General features: G+C 43.9%; 1 protein-coding gene across 1 annotated transcript in view; it reads left to right on the forward strand.

Moving 5' to 3' along the window:
• adgrv1 (adhesion G protein-coupled receptor V1) overlaps positions 1–18194 on the forward strand; it is a 99257-nt gene that overhangs the window by 5680 nt on the left and 75383 nt on the right. Inside the window, exons 4-28 of the mRNA XM_061071119.1 lie at positions 459–563; positions 1068–1181; positions 1518–1748; positions 2265–2602; positions 2718–2988; positions 4742–5068; positions 5604–5780; positions 6041–6264; positions 7342–7468; positions 7563–7748; positions 8010–8190; positions 8653–8816; positions 8914–9037; positions 9130–9390; positions 10520–10646; positions 10826–11049; positions 11184–11918; positions 13515–13888; positions 14624–14803; positions 15338–15518; positions 15679–15872; positions 16251–16380; positions 16673–16757; positions 17481–17616; positions 17700–18065. Coding sequence (XP_060927102.1) covers positions 459–563; positions 1068–1181; positions 1518–1748; positions 2265–2602; positions 2718–2988; positions 4742–5068; positions 5604–5780; positions 6041–6264; positions 7342–7468; positions 7563–7748; positions 8010–8190; positions 8653–8816; positions 8914–9037; positions 9130–9390; positions 10520–10646; positions 10826–11049; positions 11184–11918; positions 13515–13888; positions 14624–14803; positions 15338–15518; positions 15679–15872; positions 16251–16380; positions 16673–16757; positions 17481–17616; positions 17700–18065 — 5562 coding nt within the window. The remainder of the gene's footprint in view (positions 1–458; positions 564–1067; positions 1182–1517; positions 1749–2264; positions 2603–2717; positions 2989–4741; positions 5069–5603; positions 5781–6040; positions 6265–7341; positions 7469–7562; positions 7749–8009; positions 8191–8652; positions 8817–8913; positions 9038–9129; positions 9391–10519; positions 10647–10825; positions 11050–11183; positions 11919–13514; positions 13889–14623; positions 14804–15337; positions 15519–15678; positions 15873–16250; positions 16381–16672; positions 16758–17480; positions 17617–17699; positions 18066–18194) is intronic.

The following is an 18194-nucleotide window of genomic DNA, read 5'->3' on the forward strand; positions in this document are numbered from 1 at the left end:
TCCAAATACATAATGGCCTTTTTGGCTTTCACTGTGTTACTGTAGAATCAATGTTTTGATTCAGTGTCAGATTAATTTCCTGAAGCAGGGTGCAGCTTTACCCCTGCTCATTTCACTTTACTTTCTGCAATTCTGTTAATAATATAAATCGGACCAAAAAACAGACTTTATCATAATATTTTTATTCTATTTTATACTGTTTAATCAGTATTTCCCAATTGTGCAGCATTGTTTAAACTTGTCGGTTGGGTGTTCTTTGAAAGAATCTGTTGATTTGTCACAAAACAGACATTCACCGCCCTTGTGCTCTGTGTGTACGTCCCGTTTGAACACAAGTGTCCTTGTACTTGCTTTGGTTGATTGTAAGTCTGAATAAGAAACTGCATACGATTGAATAAATTGAACTGATTGTGTTTGCTCTTTCATGTGTCATGTCTCTTTCCCTCTCTTCATCTCAGACTGAGGAGATCGTAGTTGATGAACCAAGAAGAAGGAACCATTATGTGCCTTTCACGCTAATTAGAGAGAAGGGAACATATGGGTCCGTGACCGTGAACTATGAGGTGAGAGGACAAATCAAAAAACGAAAAACACAGCAAATGTTTTCTCCACTGGCCAAAAGTGAGAGTTTCGATAATTTAGACCCAAAGATAATTATTTGAGTACATGCAGTTTCATTGTTGATAACTCAATCATATACAATATATACAGTGTATAAACAATTAATGAAAATCTACAGTGCATCAGCGTGCCATGTTGCCCCTTTTATACAGTCTGTTCAAGGCTGAAATGTTCTGCTTTTATTCTGCCTCGCTGTTCTGTATAAAAGGTACAAATACGTAATGGGGGGGGCTTTGTTGTTCCACCTTTAAGCTGGCAGGGGAGGTAGTGAAAGAGCCGAATCTACGGCTTTGTTAAAGGGAAAGGCGCAGATGCAGACATGCAATCTGAAAACACACACTGGGTTCAGTATTATAAAGGCAGCATACTGAGGGATCCTTTTTCAACTGTAATACACTGCAGCAGGATCAGCAGTTTAAAAGAGGCTTGTGACTCCTCTGTTTCAGATCTCTGAAGGGCCCAACCCGGCCATCGAGGATCTCAGTCCAGACAGAGGCACCATCACCATCCCTGTAGGACAAGCTGTAGTGAACTTCAGTATCCTCATCCAGGATGACCAGGTAATAAACAGGCTCTTCGCTGTCCCATTAAAAGCACCCACTCACACATATGTGGATTATATGGATAGAGATTGAAATCAGCTTTTTACATTCACTTTCAGCTATCATTCAAATTGCATTGATTTAATAGTGTGGAGCTTAAAGATCAACATTATTAAAGACTCCCTACGACTTCAGACCACATCTGCATCACATCTTTGTTTCGTTAAAACTTGAAAGTCACATTATTTTCAATTTCAAAATCAATAAATCACAGCATGAGGAGTTTCTGTCACTAGGCTTCTGTCATGTTTCATATGCTGTACATGAATGTGCTTCTCTTTCTCTGTTGACCAGATCCCAGAGGATGATGAGGTATTTTCTGTCAGACTCACGGGTGTGGCAGGTGGAGCCCTCCTCCGGCCCAATGCCAGCAGTGTCCAGCTGAGAATCCGGCGTAATGACAGCCCCCTGCGGTTCTCCCACTCCATCATGGCAGTGCCCGAGTCCGCTGGAGTCATCTCCATCAATGTGACCCGGGGTCGACTGACTGAAGACGGGCCACTTGTCGGCTCTGTCGACTCTGAGGTTCCTTTCTATCAATCTAGTTATTTGTTAAACTTTTTCCTGATCTTTATTCAAGAGCATGTTCTTTCAGCTTGAGAGCAGGACTTATTGATTTCCCAGGACTTATCGGATTTTTCTTCTGCTCTCGGGAGAAGAAAAATCCCAGACAAATGGAATCTCAGGTGTAGTGTTGAAAAATCCAACATATGAGGAAAAATCAGAGAGCAGGCATTTCACGAGTGAACAGAAAAGAGCAAGGAGAAGGGCTGAAGCTGGATCCCGGGAAATCTGTCCGAGCAGCAACATTTGAGAGCGAGCACACAGTTTGAGAATAAGTGGGGCTATTTGAGCACACAGGGTTTCTACCTAGAGCAAAACAAAATCTGTACGTGATATCAAAGTCCAGCGCTCAAACTGAAAGATCATGCTCTTGAAAAAATATCTTGAATGTAATATATATACATAGTATAATGATGCAAAGAAAACAGTGCGCATGAGGCAAATGAATACAAACCATCTGGTCTGTACTGTCTCTAGGTCTCTGTTGATTACATGGTGGTGAGCGGTGAAGGACTGGGCAGCGCCACGCCAGCTGTGGATTTCTTGGACCTGCAGCCGGTCAGCAGGGTCACGTTCCCTCCGTTTGTTTACCAGACGAGCCTTCTGTTTAACATCAGTGACGACGCAGTGCCAGAGATCGCAGAATCCTTCCACCTGGTCCTGCTGGAGGAGACCCTCAGAGGAGATGCAGTGCTCATATCACCTAATGCCGTGCTGGTCACCATCGAACCCAATGATAAGCCTCACGGCGTCCTGTCAATCAGCAGCAGCGCAGTCATTCAGCCAATCAGCATCAACGAAGATCTGACACAGAGGTAGATAGTTTGTGAATACTGAGGAAACTGTGATGACACATATAGGAAATACAAGTGGATTGTTTCCATTATGTCCGGTGTATACTCTCTAAATATAAGGTTTTGACTCCCACAGATTTGATGGCATCACCATCGTAAGGAACGGAGGCAGCTACGGTGCCGTGTCTGCCAACTGGTCCATCAGCAGAAACTCCAGCGATGGTTCCCCGGTGTCAGATGACTTGGCGCCCGCCGCGGGGACGGTGAAGTTTGCCGCCGGTCAGGTGGCCGCTGTGATTCCGATAAACATTGTGGGAGACGATGAACCTGAGGAGGCAGAGGCCTTCACTCTCAGACTGCTGCCGAATACTGTCACTGGAAACGCAGAGATCGACGAACCCATGGAGGTCAGTTTATTGGAGATCTTTTACAAGCCAGTGGTTAAAGTCAATTTATTTATTCGTTGTTGCTCCTTGTTGCTAAGGGGTTGATGACAGAGAGAAAAAAGGGTGCACTTGTTAGGGAGCATAAATACGCCAGATGTCCTGCATCTGTTGTGCATGTGTGTTTGTGTGCGTGTTTGTATGTGGGTGTGGGTGCTTGCGTGTGACCTACTATAAGGTACAGTGGCAAACTTGGCACATTCCACAAGTCAACCTCTCTTAATGTGTCACTTTGCTCCGTGGGTGTTCCCTTAATGTGGCTGAATCAAAACAAAGCAGACACAGCAGGCGCACTCTGTGTGTGGTGTCTGTGTGCATTTTTTCTTCTTTTTTTTAGAAAGAGTGGGTGAAGTGGTGACACATTTTTATAGCTTCCATCTTCGTCCAAGCCTCTGGGCTATGTGTGAAAGCAGTGGGCAGATCTAAGTCTCGTTCATGTTCAAGGCCTGAGATGAGACGCTTGCTTTGGTCACATCAGAAACACGCACAGCAGAGCAACACCTCAGGTTGTGAGGCTACAGGGTCTGTTTGCCACCTGTGCAGAGCCAGGGAGTTGGCTCAGCAGAAATTCCCTCAAGAGTTAATACACAGCTTCGACTGTCGGACAAGTTAATCAATGTAAATCGCTGTAAATGTTGGAAGTGACATATACATACACACAAACATGTGTATGCGCACACACACACACACACACGCACGCACACACATAAACATACACACGCTACACTGAGCTGTAAATCAGCTGTCGCGTATGTGCCGGGCAACGCATCAGACAAGTGTAGGCTTCAGAAAAAGGAATGACCCCCAGTTAAAATGCTCGTGAAAACTCCTCATGCAGTCTTAGCAGAGTTAATTAAAGAGGATGCCTCTCTAAAGTTAGCTCAGGCCTCTGTTTTACTGCTCTCAGTCTCACTTGTTTTCTTTCCTCTCTCTGTTCTTCACCTCTCTCCTTTCTTCTTCTCCTCATGACCCGCGTCGCAGTCTCCGTAGCACAAAAACAGGATACACATCAAAGTCCAGAAAAAGCAATTTAATTGTAAATCTGAGCGTCATTGCAATTACCCCCTCTCAGCTTGAAGATCAGTCAGCTCGCTCCTCGCTGCACGCAGGACTGTGCACGGCCCAGACTGCTGTCAAACTTGTGACATCACAGTCTCTTCCAAAGCAAAGTGAATATGACTAATTGTTCTCCACTAGAAATGGGTTATTTTAAATTATTTAAATTATTAACTTCAACCCAAGCCTGTGAGACACTATTTTAGAGATAAGATAATAAAATAAGAGTCTTTAGTAAAGCGTTCGGTAACCTGTTGACTCTGATTGGACAGAGCAAAGGCTCATGGGACTGGGAATTCTCCTGGTAAATTAATCTTTGTTAGTAATTATTTTATTAATGTTGTATTAATGGTCTGATGTGGTTAATGTCGTTCTTATGTTGGTATTTGTTCAGGATAGTTTAAAGTTAAGGCGTTTATGTTTACTGAGCATGTATTAGCTATTGTTTTGACCTATAGCCATTGAATTCTGGTCACTGTTCATGTGGAAGGTGTCATTGCAGCCAAATTCATAGTCTCAGGTTCACAATAATACTAAGGAAATATTTGTTCAACCTTTCCAAGATTTGTGTTTCCTTCAAATCCGCAATTGTCTTTTCTTCATGCCCTTATTGGACAAAATGTAATATTTGTCTTTCTCTTTACTTCCACTCTTTCCCTAGATGGTCTTCTACATCCAAGACAGCGACGATGTCTACGGGCTTTTCCGGTTCGACCCTTCAAAAGAGCAAAGCATCCAGAGCCAACCCACGGGCCGTTTCCTCTCATTGAGTTTCATCCGAGAAGGCGGCACCCTGGGTGACGTGTCGATGACCCTCACAGCCCTCTACATTCCTGCAGGTCCAATAGACCCATCATTGGCCCGTGACCAGATACTGAACGTCAGCAGATCTGTTAATGTGGTGTTTGGGCGCGAGCGGGTGGTGAACGTCACACTGCCGATCAGGAATGATGCCTTCCTGCAGAACGGAGCTAATTTTTTAATACAGGTGACAAGTCTGCACATATCTTGGGGTTTTAATTCCACAGTTTTGGCGACACTGTGTTTTTATACATTGTTATTCAGGCAACACTTTGCTTGCATGTCCAGAAATGTGCTCTTTCTGCTTGTTTTTTCACTTCTGGCCAAATCAGTGCCATCCAAGGTTTAAGTGGCTCATTTGCATGTGTGAATGGTTTGACAATGGCACTCAAATATGGCATGCTTCTATGGGATGGGTCCAGCTCCCAAGACTAACAACATCGCAAAGCCTGTAAAGCAGGCAAAAAAAGTACAAGAGAAGCCGTCTTTGAATTCTGTAGAACCACATTCACACCACACACACTTTGAGCCTTTAACATTTACATGCACGACCATAAAAGGAGAGAGAAAAGAAATGAGCAGATTGTAAAGAAAGATGTGAATTTTATTTGTATTGAACATTAAAGACACATGCATTTGTTTTCAAAGCTTCCTCTACAAAGAATGTATCTCTCAGTTCTCCTGTTCTGTCGGTTGAATTGTGTCTTCTGTTTTCCTTCTAGTTAAATACACTGGAACTCGTCGATATCAACCCCAAGATCCCTTCAAACAGCCCGAGGTTCGGGGGACCTCTAAACCTGACCTTAAATGTCACTCCTGACATTGCTAACGGGGAAATCGGCTTTACCAGTAACACCACAGTGGTGGTTTATGAACCAGAGGATAGCAACACCAGCACAGTAAGATATGACCCCTGTGATGCTTGTGTCTGTTGACTTGCAGACTCAGTATTGTGTAAAACAGCATATTGTGGAAATTATAAAAAGAATTATAAGAAGAATTTGATTAATCTGACAACCTTCAATGTCCCTTAATTTGTGTTACAAATATGCTACCATCATTCAGTTGTCATGTATACCCTAAAAACTGCTTTTATTTTATAACTTCTACTTTATATTCTTATTTATAAGAGGCTGATCCCAATAATGTTTTGGTGCAGGTGAGCCTCCCTCTGCGACGTGACGGCACAGACGGGCAGGCTGTCGTGTTCTGGAGTCTCCAGCCAATCGGAGCCAATCGCCAAGATGTTACCACTGAAGACCTGGAGCCTCTGAGCGGCTCTGTCGTCTTCCTCTCTGGGCAGAGCGATGCCTCCATCAACCTCACCATCATGGCTGACAATATCCCAGAAGTGAACGAGACCTTACTCCTAACTCTGGATAGGTAGGGATATGAAACTCCAAGAAAAGTCATAATTGTCCAGCATAACATTGATTTAATTTTGTTCACTTTGAAAAGGCGTAGTAGACCCTTCTGTTATAGTGAAATAACTTTTTGACGTGAAGGGTATGAAAGTAATGTTCTGGATCTAATTCATACATCACATTAAGAAGGCTGAGGGGGTCTGATCCCATCCCCCCTTTTGGTTTTCTGGAGAGATGCATGCCTGTTTGTGGCAGCAGTTTGGTTGATGGGTTCATCTGTTAGTCTTAGTTCTGATGAGAACGGCATCTCCCTCTCCCTCCCACTCCTTCCGTGCAGGGTGGAGACTGCACGCTTTATCGTGTTCTTCGGGTAAGTGGGGAGTGGGGTGAACCTGGACCTTTTGTGTGGCGTGAATCGGGACTTTGTTTTCCACAGAAGGGCCTACTTCAGGATTTCTGGGGTCTTTGGTTGACGAGATGAGGGGGGGTTCTGGGATGGTGTGGGGTGGGGGGGGTTTTCTGCGATGGTGTGACTAAAAAAAGAGAATCCAGAAGAGGGTGGGTGTTGGGGCGTAAATAAAGAGTCTTCTCTGTTTGTTTTGCTCTAATTTAACCAGGCTTTATTGTGTTGCCCTTTTTAAAGATGTCAGGGTTTGTATGCATGCAGCGCCTCGGCTCTGACTGTTTGTTTGGAGTGCTTCACTCTGTCGTGTCTTTGTCTCTAATTTACCCGTCATGTGACACTCGCTTGGCTCCAATTTTCTTACACACACACACACCCACACAAATCCCCGTGGAGCAGCAAAGATGCAGGCATGCAGATGATTGACATTGTTATTAAAAGTTGTCTAAACAGCAGGACGTCGGGATATGAAATGAGGATCCCATGATACGAGGAATGCTTTAAGAATTTTAATTTGATTTTGCAGAAACAAGAAACATTCATACGTGTCTTTTCATCTGCTTAAACAAAGTGACAATTATCTGTCGTGTCTAAAAGCATCTCCACAATGCTCTACATTTTATGCTGATTTTGAGTCATGGCAACGTGCTGGCACCATCTAATACTGTGTATATGTGTCTGAATTGGTCTCAGGAGTAATGTTGAGAATCAGATCCTGAAAGCTGGCTTCACCAGCAGAGAGATTGTCATTATGGAGAACGACGACCCTGGAGGAGTCTTTGAGTTCTCCCCGTTCTCCAGAGGTCCATGGGTGATTAATGTAAGTCAAACTTTGAAGTATTTATCCAGTTATAATACAAAAGTGATACCCACGTGCATAAAACCCCCCAAATATTGCTATTTAATCTTCCCAGGAGGGTGAGGCTGTGGAGCTGCATGTGGTCCGAGCCCAGGGACAGCTTCTGAAACAGCTGGTGCGATATGCTGTCATGCCTTCAGGCAACACTGAATTCTACGGTGCCACGGGCATCCTGGAGTTTAAACCAGGCGAGAGAGAGGTGGTGGTGGCACTAGTGGCAAGGCCTGATGGCGTGCCGGAGGTAAGAGCACGGCTAATGCTTTGTTGAGCTTTTGTGCGGATATAATACTAATTTCCTCACTACAAACTAAAATACTTCTGGAGTCAAGTTTCCAATGATTTGATTTAGGAATTAAAACTTGTACGTCTCTTTAAATGAGGCAGAATAATTCTGTTTTCATTTGGTGTTCACAAAGCAACATCTGTTCTACATACTGCTGCTGAAGTGTGTCCGTAAGATTATACTTTAAACCTGTGTGTGTGTTTGTGTGTGTGCCCACAGCTGGATGAGACTTTTTCCGTGGTTCTCAGTAGCCACAGCACTCCACCCAGTCGTCTAGGCAACCACAGGGAGGTCAACATCACAGTGCGGAAGAACGACGACCCCTTTGGGGTCATTGAGTTCATCCAATCAGGACTGACAGTGGCCATCAATGAGAGCAAGGAGAACGAGACGCACAGGGGTACGTGGAAGTAGCAGTCCTTCAGTGAACCACTGAATGTGTATATGCATAAGTGATGAGTTGGACTAGGGTTAGGGTTGGATAGTCTGTGTTCATGTACTAGTTCATTTAAATGTGAGCAGTGTTGTCTATTACATGTTTGCATCCACATAAATAAGGTATGTGTATATCTATTGGTCAATCTGCTCCTCAGAGCTTCTTCTCAGGCTCAATTGATTTATCCCCAGGGTTGTTTGCTTTACTTATTGTGAGCAAGGCAGCTAAAAACCTTTCTTGAAGTTTTAAACTTAGGTCTTTTAGTTTAGTTGTGCGCCAGAGAAATAGATTTTTATTTTGTGTTCAATGCCAAAATTGTTGCTTCGCCAATAGCCAAAGTGTCAAGAGTAAAGTGTATATAAAAGAGTTAATGACATTAGGAAAGGTCCAGTATCTTATCTGATCTATTGATTGATTCTCTTTCAGCTGTATACCCTGTAGTGAGGAGCAGGGGTCATTTCGGAGAGGTGTCAGTGGCGTGGGTCCTGGAGCCGGTCCTGTCCGGAGACGTCAGCCCCCTCCAGGGATACATCACCTTCGAGGAGGGAGAGTACCTGAAAAATCTTACTCTCTTCTCTGTCCCCGATGAGGTACACATAAAAACTAAATCCTGACTTTAAGCCACATTGTTTCTTTATTTGCTTACATCCAAATTTAATATGGTTTTTTTTTTTTTTTTAATTAAAGATCCCAGAGGAGATGGAGAATTTCACCATCTCACTGTTAAATGCCACAGGTGGTGCAAGACTTGGAAACCTACTCAATGCCACTTTACAGATTAATAAGAATGATGACCCCATTTACTTTTCTGGTAAGGATTTCACTAGACATGAGGGATGCAATCATTTAGTCATATAGAACTTCAACAGCCAGTCTCCCTTGTTTCTCCCCATCTCAACTCAGAACCTGTTGTCGTGCGGCTCCAGGAAGGAGAGGTCGCCAACTTCACCGTTCTGAGGGCAGGGCGGGCCGACTTTGTTGCCACGATGATGTACCGAGTGGAGTACGGCGACGCGTCACCGGGTGACCTCACCCTGCTGAGTAACGACACGTTGCTGGTGTTTGACGTGGGTGAATGGATGAAGAACATCTCTGTGGCCGTGGAGGACGACAACACACCAGAGACCGATGAGCCCTTCTACATTGTTCTCTACAACGCCACTGGTGAGTATGGACCTTGCACCCCCACTGGGGTGAACTGTGAAGTATAAGGATATCATCGGTGAATCGGTGCTCACACCCGATATCCGGTTATAAAGTGGAAGTCAAATAACGTAATCTTCATTCCCTTAAGGATAAAAACAACAGATTTTTCGATGTATTTATTCGAGAAAAAACAATTCATCTAAAAAATAACATCACCCACTTCTCCCCTGTTAAACTTCCTCTTGTCTTCATGCCAGCTGTGTATGTACAGAAGCATGTAGCCGGGTAATTTAGCACTGTACGTGGTCACACTGAAAGCGCTCCTTAATCCCAGCATTGTGTGTCAGGGATGGGAATGAAAGACCGCTGGGCCCCAACAGGACCTTAATTACCAGACTCCAGACTTTCTAAGACACAAAGCCCGGCCACTCCACCGGCCTCGCTCTGTTTACTGATTGACACAGAGGAGAGTGGAGTAAGGGTTAGCCCCTGGTTTATGCCAGTGGATTGTCCTTTATACAGGGATTATGTTAAAAGTCAATAACCCTCATGTTAGGAGTCAGTCAAATGGCAACTGGGATCTTGACACCCTTTACCTTGCCTGTTTGATTTTGAGAGGATCTGAGTGCTTGTTACAGTGGACTGGTCGTCTGGCAACTTGAAGTATGTGCCTGTAAGTGGTTGTTGCCTTTGTGGGGATAATATTTTCTGCTAAAAATGTCCTTGTATTCGTTATATGTTCCTTATTCTCTTTAGGTTTTAAAATATAACGGCTGTTTTAAAGTTACCTACCTATCTAACTGTTTACCTGTCTAATTACCTGCCTGTCTACCTATCTATCTATCTACCTATCTACCTATCTACCTATCTACCTATCTACCTATCTACCTATCTACCTATCTACCTATCTACCTATCTGCCTATCTACTTACCTACCTGCCTAACTACCTACTTACCTACATGTCGACCTATCTACCGGTCTCTCTCTCTCTCTCTCTCTCTCTCTCTCTCTCTCTCTCTCTGCCTCTCTCAAGGACTCTCTCTCTCCGTCTCTAACTATCTCTTCATCTACCTCTCTTCCTATCTCTAGCTCACATATACGTACAAACTGGTCTATACTAACCTGATAGTGTGTTTGTGTGCTCAGGTGATGCAGTCGTGTATGGAGCTCACACAGCGACTGTGGTGATCGAGGCCAACGATGATGCCAACGGGATTTTCTCCCTGGAACCCACAGAGAAACCAGTGAAAGAGGGCAAGACCAATAATTTCAAGTAAGGAACATGTCCTCAGGTCACCTTTCGTTTGTGACTGATTTGAAAGTTGAATGAGAATGAGCATGAATCATATATATTGAACATTTTTACAGTCTCTATGCAAGCACAAAACTCGATTTCTATATACTTTTCACCTGTATTCTATAAATTAATCCTCTCTTCTCTTCTTCGCCCAGTGTCCTGCGTGCAAGGGGCCATTTTGGTAATGTTACAGTCTTCTGGCAGCTGTTTGCCAATGACTCAGTGACTCCTCTGGAGGAAAACCAGGAGTTTACCAACACATCTGGCTACATCACCTTCACTACAGGGGAAGAGAGTAAGCCCATTATCCTGGAAGCCATCTCAGATAAGCTTCCGGAGTTCAATGAGTTCTACATCCTCAGTCTGGTTAATATCTCAGGTGAGTTCAAGATAGCAGTGATACATTTGTCAGACCTAGTCAGGATAAAATTGACCATGAAATACAATGTTTTGATTCCAAAAATGACAGAGAAAGATGAAGTTCCTTAAACTTTTGCCTTTAATTTCTTTAAGGTGGTTACCCAGGGGAAGGGGGACGACTGGCCGAGACTTCTCTGAACGCCTCTGTTTTCATCCCCTTTAATGACGACCCGTTTGGCGTCTTTGCCATCGCTGACAGCAACCTGGACCAAGAAGTAGCCGAAGATGTACTCTCAGAAGATGATATGGCTGATGTCACTTCCTTCACCATCCTACGGCAGCAGGGTACTTTTGGTGATGTGCGTGTTGCCTGGGAGATTGTTTCTGGCCGCTTCCCAGAGGGCCTTCCTTTGATGGATGACCTGCTCCTTCTAGCTTCCTTCCCAGATGAGGTCGAGCTCAGGCCTCACGCCAGGAGACACCACTCAGCCACAGACACGTGGTTTTTCTCTGGGCTCCCCGGTGCTTATGGGACCATCTCGCCCGAAGATGGGCCTGCTGCTGTCAGCAATTTCACCTTCTCTGCCTGGCTTGTGCCCAGACCAGACACGGATGGCTTCATAGTCTCCAAAGGAACCAGGAATGGGACCTTGTATTATGGAGTGAAGGTCCACACTAATGAGTCTCATGTCATAGTGATGCTGTACTATACAGTAATAGGATCAAACATTACTCAGATGGCCCGGGCCAGTGCTGAGAAGTTCGTAGAGGATAACACGTGGTTACATGTCATCATTACTGTTGATGATGGGATTATTCAGTTCTTCTTGGATGGGAACCCTATTCCTGGTGGTCTGAAGAGCATCAAAGGGGAGGGCATCAGTGATGGTAAGTTACTGTTAGAAATATTTCAAACAATTAGTGTCAATCATATGCTTGTTACACTCATCGCTTGTGTTTGAAGCTGTAGTTTGTGTGTGTGTGTGTGTATGTGTGTGTGTGTTGAGTATATGTTGCCATGGCTTTTTGGTTAAACAATACACCTTAAACTTGGGAATCAAAATCTGGCCTCTTTGCACCACTATTAATTTATATTTAAATAATATGCTGATACATTTATAGATCTTAAAAATGTGACTGGTTTTAACTCTTAAAATGTTAAAATACTCTTTTTATGACTCATGGCTGCCGCCTGTTTCGGTTTTAAGTTAGTTTTTGGAGGTGGAAGGTCAAAGGTCAAGGTAACCTCATGTTCTTCTGAATGTGATCAATGAAGAACACCCACTGGGAATCGAACCCTTTTTTGCCCTGTGAAGGCACCATTTTAAGACCGCCTGAAGAGCATTCTTTCAAATTTGTGAAAAAAGTTCATTTAGACTCACAGATGAACGGATTAGATTTTTTTGGTCAAAGGCCAAACATCAAGGTAAGAGTGGCCACACAAAACATGTTCACGAAGTAACCCTCTTGGACATGATATTTCCAGTCTGCCTTTAAGGGATTTGTTCAAATGTTGACCAGTTGTCACTTGGACTGAGAGATGAACTGATTCGCTTTAAGTGTTCAAAGATCAGAGGTCACAGAGATCTCATATGAGTCTGGTAAAAACAAAGTATGTCGACTGGAACTGCACTGGTTTTTATAAGCGCAATTCAAAGAGGCACTAATTCTTGTAATGATGGACATCTGCTTGTGTGTTTGCATGGCTGTGTGAGAAATACACTAAACATATGGAGGAAAAACAATACTAAACTTTTTACATATACTGTATGGATTAATTCACACAGACACACATTCACTTACCCCTCAGCTGCCTCCTCATTGTTCACAATTGGGACTCTGCTATGCTTGAGTGAGCACTCAGCCTCTGCACTGCTGGATATTGTTACTGCTAAAGGGAATCAGTCGGCATTTTCTTTTCTTCCTCCTCTCACTGATTAATGGAGACAATAGTGGCAGCCTGTAGCGGACCCAATGGTCCCAGAGAGGAAATATCACAGCAGATATATACATAATCATCAGTCATGTCATGCGTTATTGTCTTGTTACTGGTAACTCAAGCCACAGATGGATGGCTCTGTGTTGGGGCTTTATATTTGCTCACTGTGGCAGATTTACTGCATTTGTTCCCTTTGTACAAGAGGAGGAAACAATAGACGCAAGAGGTGTAAGGATATAAATTAATAATGAGCAAGAGTTGGACTTACGCACACTGTGGCCTTAATCAAGATTATGTTTGGGATCCTAGTGCAGTAAAATTAGTTCCAACACAAACAATATTAAGTTTATCTGACATTTATCATTATAACAATGCAGATCCCCTTCTGGATCCTGTTCTTTTGTTATGATCTCAAGCCAAATTAAAGACTCATGGACTAATGTGCAAAAGTCACACATTTGTGTAATTTCACAAAACAAGTTTATCAAACTAACTTTTAACCAAGCATTTTTTTTTGTTTTTTTCCCCTCGTACTTCTTCCCCAGGACCTGCAACACTGTTCATTGGCTCAGATCCTGAGGGTGAACAGCGCTACACAGGCCTTCTCCAGGATGTTCGCTTATATCACATCAAGCTGAACCGCAGCCACATCCACGAGCTTCACACCCAGCCCGCCAAGACAGACCTGCGGAGCATCTCAGGTTACCTGCGCTACCGTCAGGACGAGAGGCAGAAGTCGTTTGTGGTGGAGACCAGGGACGATGATGAAGAAGAGGGTGAGGAGGTGTTCTACCTGCAGCTGGTGGCGGTGCGCGGAGGAGCCCGTCTCCCCCTCCTCAGACCCACAGCCATTTTGCGAGTCATGAAGAGTGACAATGCCAATGGGCTTTTTGGATTCACTGGTGCCTGCATACCTGATGTAAGTTCACCCAGTGGCATTTAGTGGAACCCATCTGCTGCTAAGTATTTCAATAAACTCTATTGTGACAGATAATGCAGACTGTTAGTTGAGCATAAATAATGCAGCTCCTGATTCTACATGACCACTGCTACTGTGGCATTTGACAGTGTCATCACTCTGTTGTGTCCACAGAGGGAACATGTGCATAGAAACACGTGTAATGTAAACCCAATGGTTTGTCAGCCCCTGTCCTGCTGCATATTTCATCAGTCTTCATGCCTGGCTGCAGGGAGAGCATGCTCTCTGTCTTTAGTTGGATTGGATGTGTCTCCTGTCGTGTTCGGCCCCTCTCAGGTAGAGCGACAGCTGGCAAGGCCGCCGCAGCTCTGCCACTCAGGGCATTCCTGTAGAAGCGTATCGGGAGTTCCAGCACTGGAGATGAGAGATCTTGTTCCTTGTCTCTCTCAGCACAACAGGTGGCAGAGCTATAGGCATGACATTCCAGCAGAACTGGAGAATGTCTTTATATCCTAGACCCTATGGGGATGAAAAAGACGTAGAGGCATGCGGGCTATCAGGTGTTCCCTCTCAAAATCACTTAATTACTGTGCTGGAATTAGACTGAGCCATTAACATAGACGGTCTGATTAGCTCATGTAAGCATAAAAAACTGTCAGTAAGTGTTTGGATATTGATCTATGCGTCCAGTGTCCCTGAATTAATGACATTTTTCCCCCTTGTTTGTCCTCATAGACGGCTGAAGAAGGCTCCACTGTCTCTTGTGTGATCGAGCGTATGCGGGGATCCCTGGACCACGTTTACGTCAACTACACTGTAACCCAACTGGACAGGTTGAACAATGACACGGCAGCACATCAGGATTTTGTCAATGCCACCGGAGCTGTGCTTTTTCTGCCTGGACAGCGTTCTGAGGTGTGTGTGTGTGCCTGTATTAATGTGTCCTCATGTGAGCCCCTCTGAGTTTATCCAGGGTGTCATTGTGCACAATCACTCAGTGGGTAAAAGCAAGTGTGATGTACCTGTCATCCACTGTATTTGCACATCATCATATTGATTTGAAGTTTATATACAGTATGTCAAATTTATCAGTCATATAATTCAGTCCTCCAGTTGGATCGTTTTCTTGGTAATCAGCTCCACCTAGTGGTCATGTTGCCTGTGCATTTAGAGATGAGGCAACAGGTGTCTCCTCATAATAAAGGTTCTACAAAAGAAAAGTTGCTGTCATCAGCTATCCTAAATCAAGCACTTAATGAAAGCTGAAATATAGATATATAGTCTATATGAAAAAGATTCAGCTTTATTTGTCACTTCCATACTACACATCATACCTTGGCGCTGTGCACTCCCAGGAGCTTGGTGCTGCTGATTTGATGTCTTATGATATCTTAGGAGTATAGCCTTGACTAAAAAACAAAACTAATGCACAGCCTTTCTTTCTGTTAGGTACTAAACCTGTTGGTGTTGGATGATAACATCCCAGAGCTGGCAGAGTCCTTCCAGATCACACTGGAGTCCACAGAGACTGGCGATGGGAAGCCAGGTTCCACTCCTACCAGTGGTGCAAGCATCGACCCAAATAACTCCGTCAACACCGTCACTGTCATAGCCAGTGATCATCCTTATGGTATTCACCTCAATACCCAAAAAACAGAACTTTTGTACTTAAATATAATTGAAGTGATCCATATTTTTAAGATGATGTTGTATGTTATAATTTCTCCTATTTTCTCTCTTGTAACCATCACTGTCACACACAAACACTCAAACACCCTTCTTTCTACCAGGCCTGCTGCAGTTCCAGCCAAGTCCTCCAGGGGAGGGGTTGATCTCTCCAGCGTTGGAACCTGCCCACATCACCATTAACGAGGAAGATGGACAAATCCGTCTGCCAGTGGCCAGGGCCCAAGGACTCCTGGGAAGAGTCATAGTAGGATATAGGACAACCCCTTTCACAGCATCCAGCCCTGAAGACTACGAGGTTAGTATCCACCAAAGTCCTTAAAGGGATAGTTCATCTAAACTATTAACCCAAAAATCTACTCACCACTATGCCAATGCATGGGTGGGTGAAGTGTTCCACAAAACACTTTTGGAGTTTGAGTGGTAAATAGTGTTGCAGCCAAACCCAATACAATTGTAGTAAATGGGGACAAATTCTTCATTCTTAAAAAAACAACAGATACAAAAATGAAAAACCCTCCATATTGCTCCTGTGGTGTCATCCAAGTGTTCAAATTTTGGTCGGAACTATCCCTTTAAACTTACAGATGCACACACACTGATGATGTATAAATACGTAGATAAAGAGAAAACATTTTGCCTACTATCCTGTTTCCTCTTCCTATTCCATCTGCAGGACTCGGATGGTGTGCTGGAGTTTCTTCCGGGGGAGAGGTTGAAGTTCATCACCGTGACCATCATTGACAATCCCGTCCCTGAGCTGGACAAGATCTTTAGGGTGGAGCTCTACAATGCCGACGCAGGAGGTGAGAAATAAATAGTTAGAATTAGTTTTCTCAAGCAAAATCTTTTTTTAAGTCATTAAATTTTTATCCGCAAACCTGTCTTGACCTATCCTAATCATAGCTGAACTGACCCTGTGTTCTATCCTACTGTTTTTGTGTGTTTTGTGTGCTGTGCTCCTGTGTGCCCTCCCACACACACACCTACCTTCCTGCGTAACTACCTGCCCACCCTCCTTCACATTTGCCCTTCGACCTCCCTTCTTCTGGTGTGATACTCACCTGGTGTGACGCTTGTTTGATGCTGATCCATCAGTGGATCAGTTTCTGCATAGTGAGGGAAGTGGAAGTGGGGAGAGTGACTCTGACTTCCTCCTTCCATCCTATCACCATCATGGTAAGTATCTCCCCTCCTTTATTCCCCAAACTGCTTCTAGCCTCCATTTCCTGACGCCTTCACCGACATAATTCCTCACTCCATAAGGATGCATTTCTTAAATTCAGGTTCTATTATTAGAATCTAATTGTTTGACATGTCATTCCTTCTTTTCTGTTCTCAAAACTTACAAGCATTAGTTTTGGCCGGCTGGATGAAATTGTATCAACAAGATTTGGCCCATAAAAGCTGAGAAGGTTGTGTGGTTGAGCCTGCATGTGTGTGTTTAATCGTGTGTGGTATTTACATTGTACCGTGACCCCTGTGAAGAGTACCCAAGGAAGTGATGTGGGAAAAGCAAATAGCCTTTTCTCAGGCAGGAGGGGTAAGTGGTTGATATGAGGTGTCAGAGACCTCAGTGGTTTACACAGAGTTTAAGCTGCTGTCGCTCAGACGGAAATAATGAAGCTGCCAATTCAGTCTAATGTGCTTGTTCCAGAACATCACTTTAATTATTATTTAGATAAGAAGATATGTATTATTATAATTATTATTAAAAATCCTTGTGCTATTTTGACCAAACTCACTGGCTTGCATTATTAGAATATTATTGCCGTATTTCCTTTCCCTCTCCTCTAACCACATTTATTTTTTTACTTTACTTCAAACTGAACATGAAAAATGCAGCTAATAATACATTATATTACAAAAAAGTAACCCAGGGTTGTATCTGGTGTCTTGCAGCCAGCTTGGGAGTTGCATCCCACATCACAGTGACCATCGCTGCCTCAGACGATGCCCATGGAGTTTTTCAGTTTAGTCCTGACTCGCTCTTTGTCAATGGGACAGAACCTGAGGATGGAAGCAGCTCTGTCATCCTGCAGGTCAGTGTGATAAAGTCACGATGTTTCATACTGTTATTCGAGCATGGTTCACCATCGTGTGATTTTCTGATGGTCTCCCCCAGGTGGATCGGTCCTTTGGAGACCTCTCCAATGTGACTGTGTATTGGGAAGCTGACCCCAGCTCTGAGGGCGAGCTCCTTAGCAGGTTCGGGAACATCACCTTTGGTGTCGGTCAGACGTCAGAGAACATTATCATAGAAGTGGCTCAGGATGAGATCCCGGAGCTGGACAAGAGTTTCACTGTTTCTTTGGTCAACGTCTCACACGGTCGCCTGGGAGCCCAGACATCTGCAACTCTGACTGTGCTCGCCAGTGACGATCCTTACGGCGTTTTTGTATTCGCTAACTTAACAAAGTCTGTCCGACTCCCTGAATCTGACTCAACTGTTTCCCTCACCATCCTGAGACTCAGAGGCCTGATGGGTCAGGTAAGTCCTGCTGCAGAAGATTTAGAAACTTCTTAGAGCATAGAAATTGAAACCATTCATGATGACGTAAAGTTTATCTAGCCATTTAAAATATTTGTATATATTTTAAACTTATATATTTGGCCTAAA

Source organism: Limanda limanda, chromosome 5 (assembly GCF_963576545.1).
Source record: "Limanda limanda chromosome 5, fLimLim1.1, whole genome shotgun sequence".
NCBI classification, from domain to species: Eukaryota; Metazoa; Chordata; class Actinopteri; order Pleuronectiformes; family Pleuronectidae; genus Limanda; species Limanda limanda.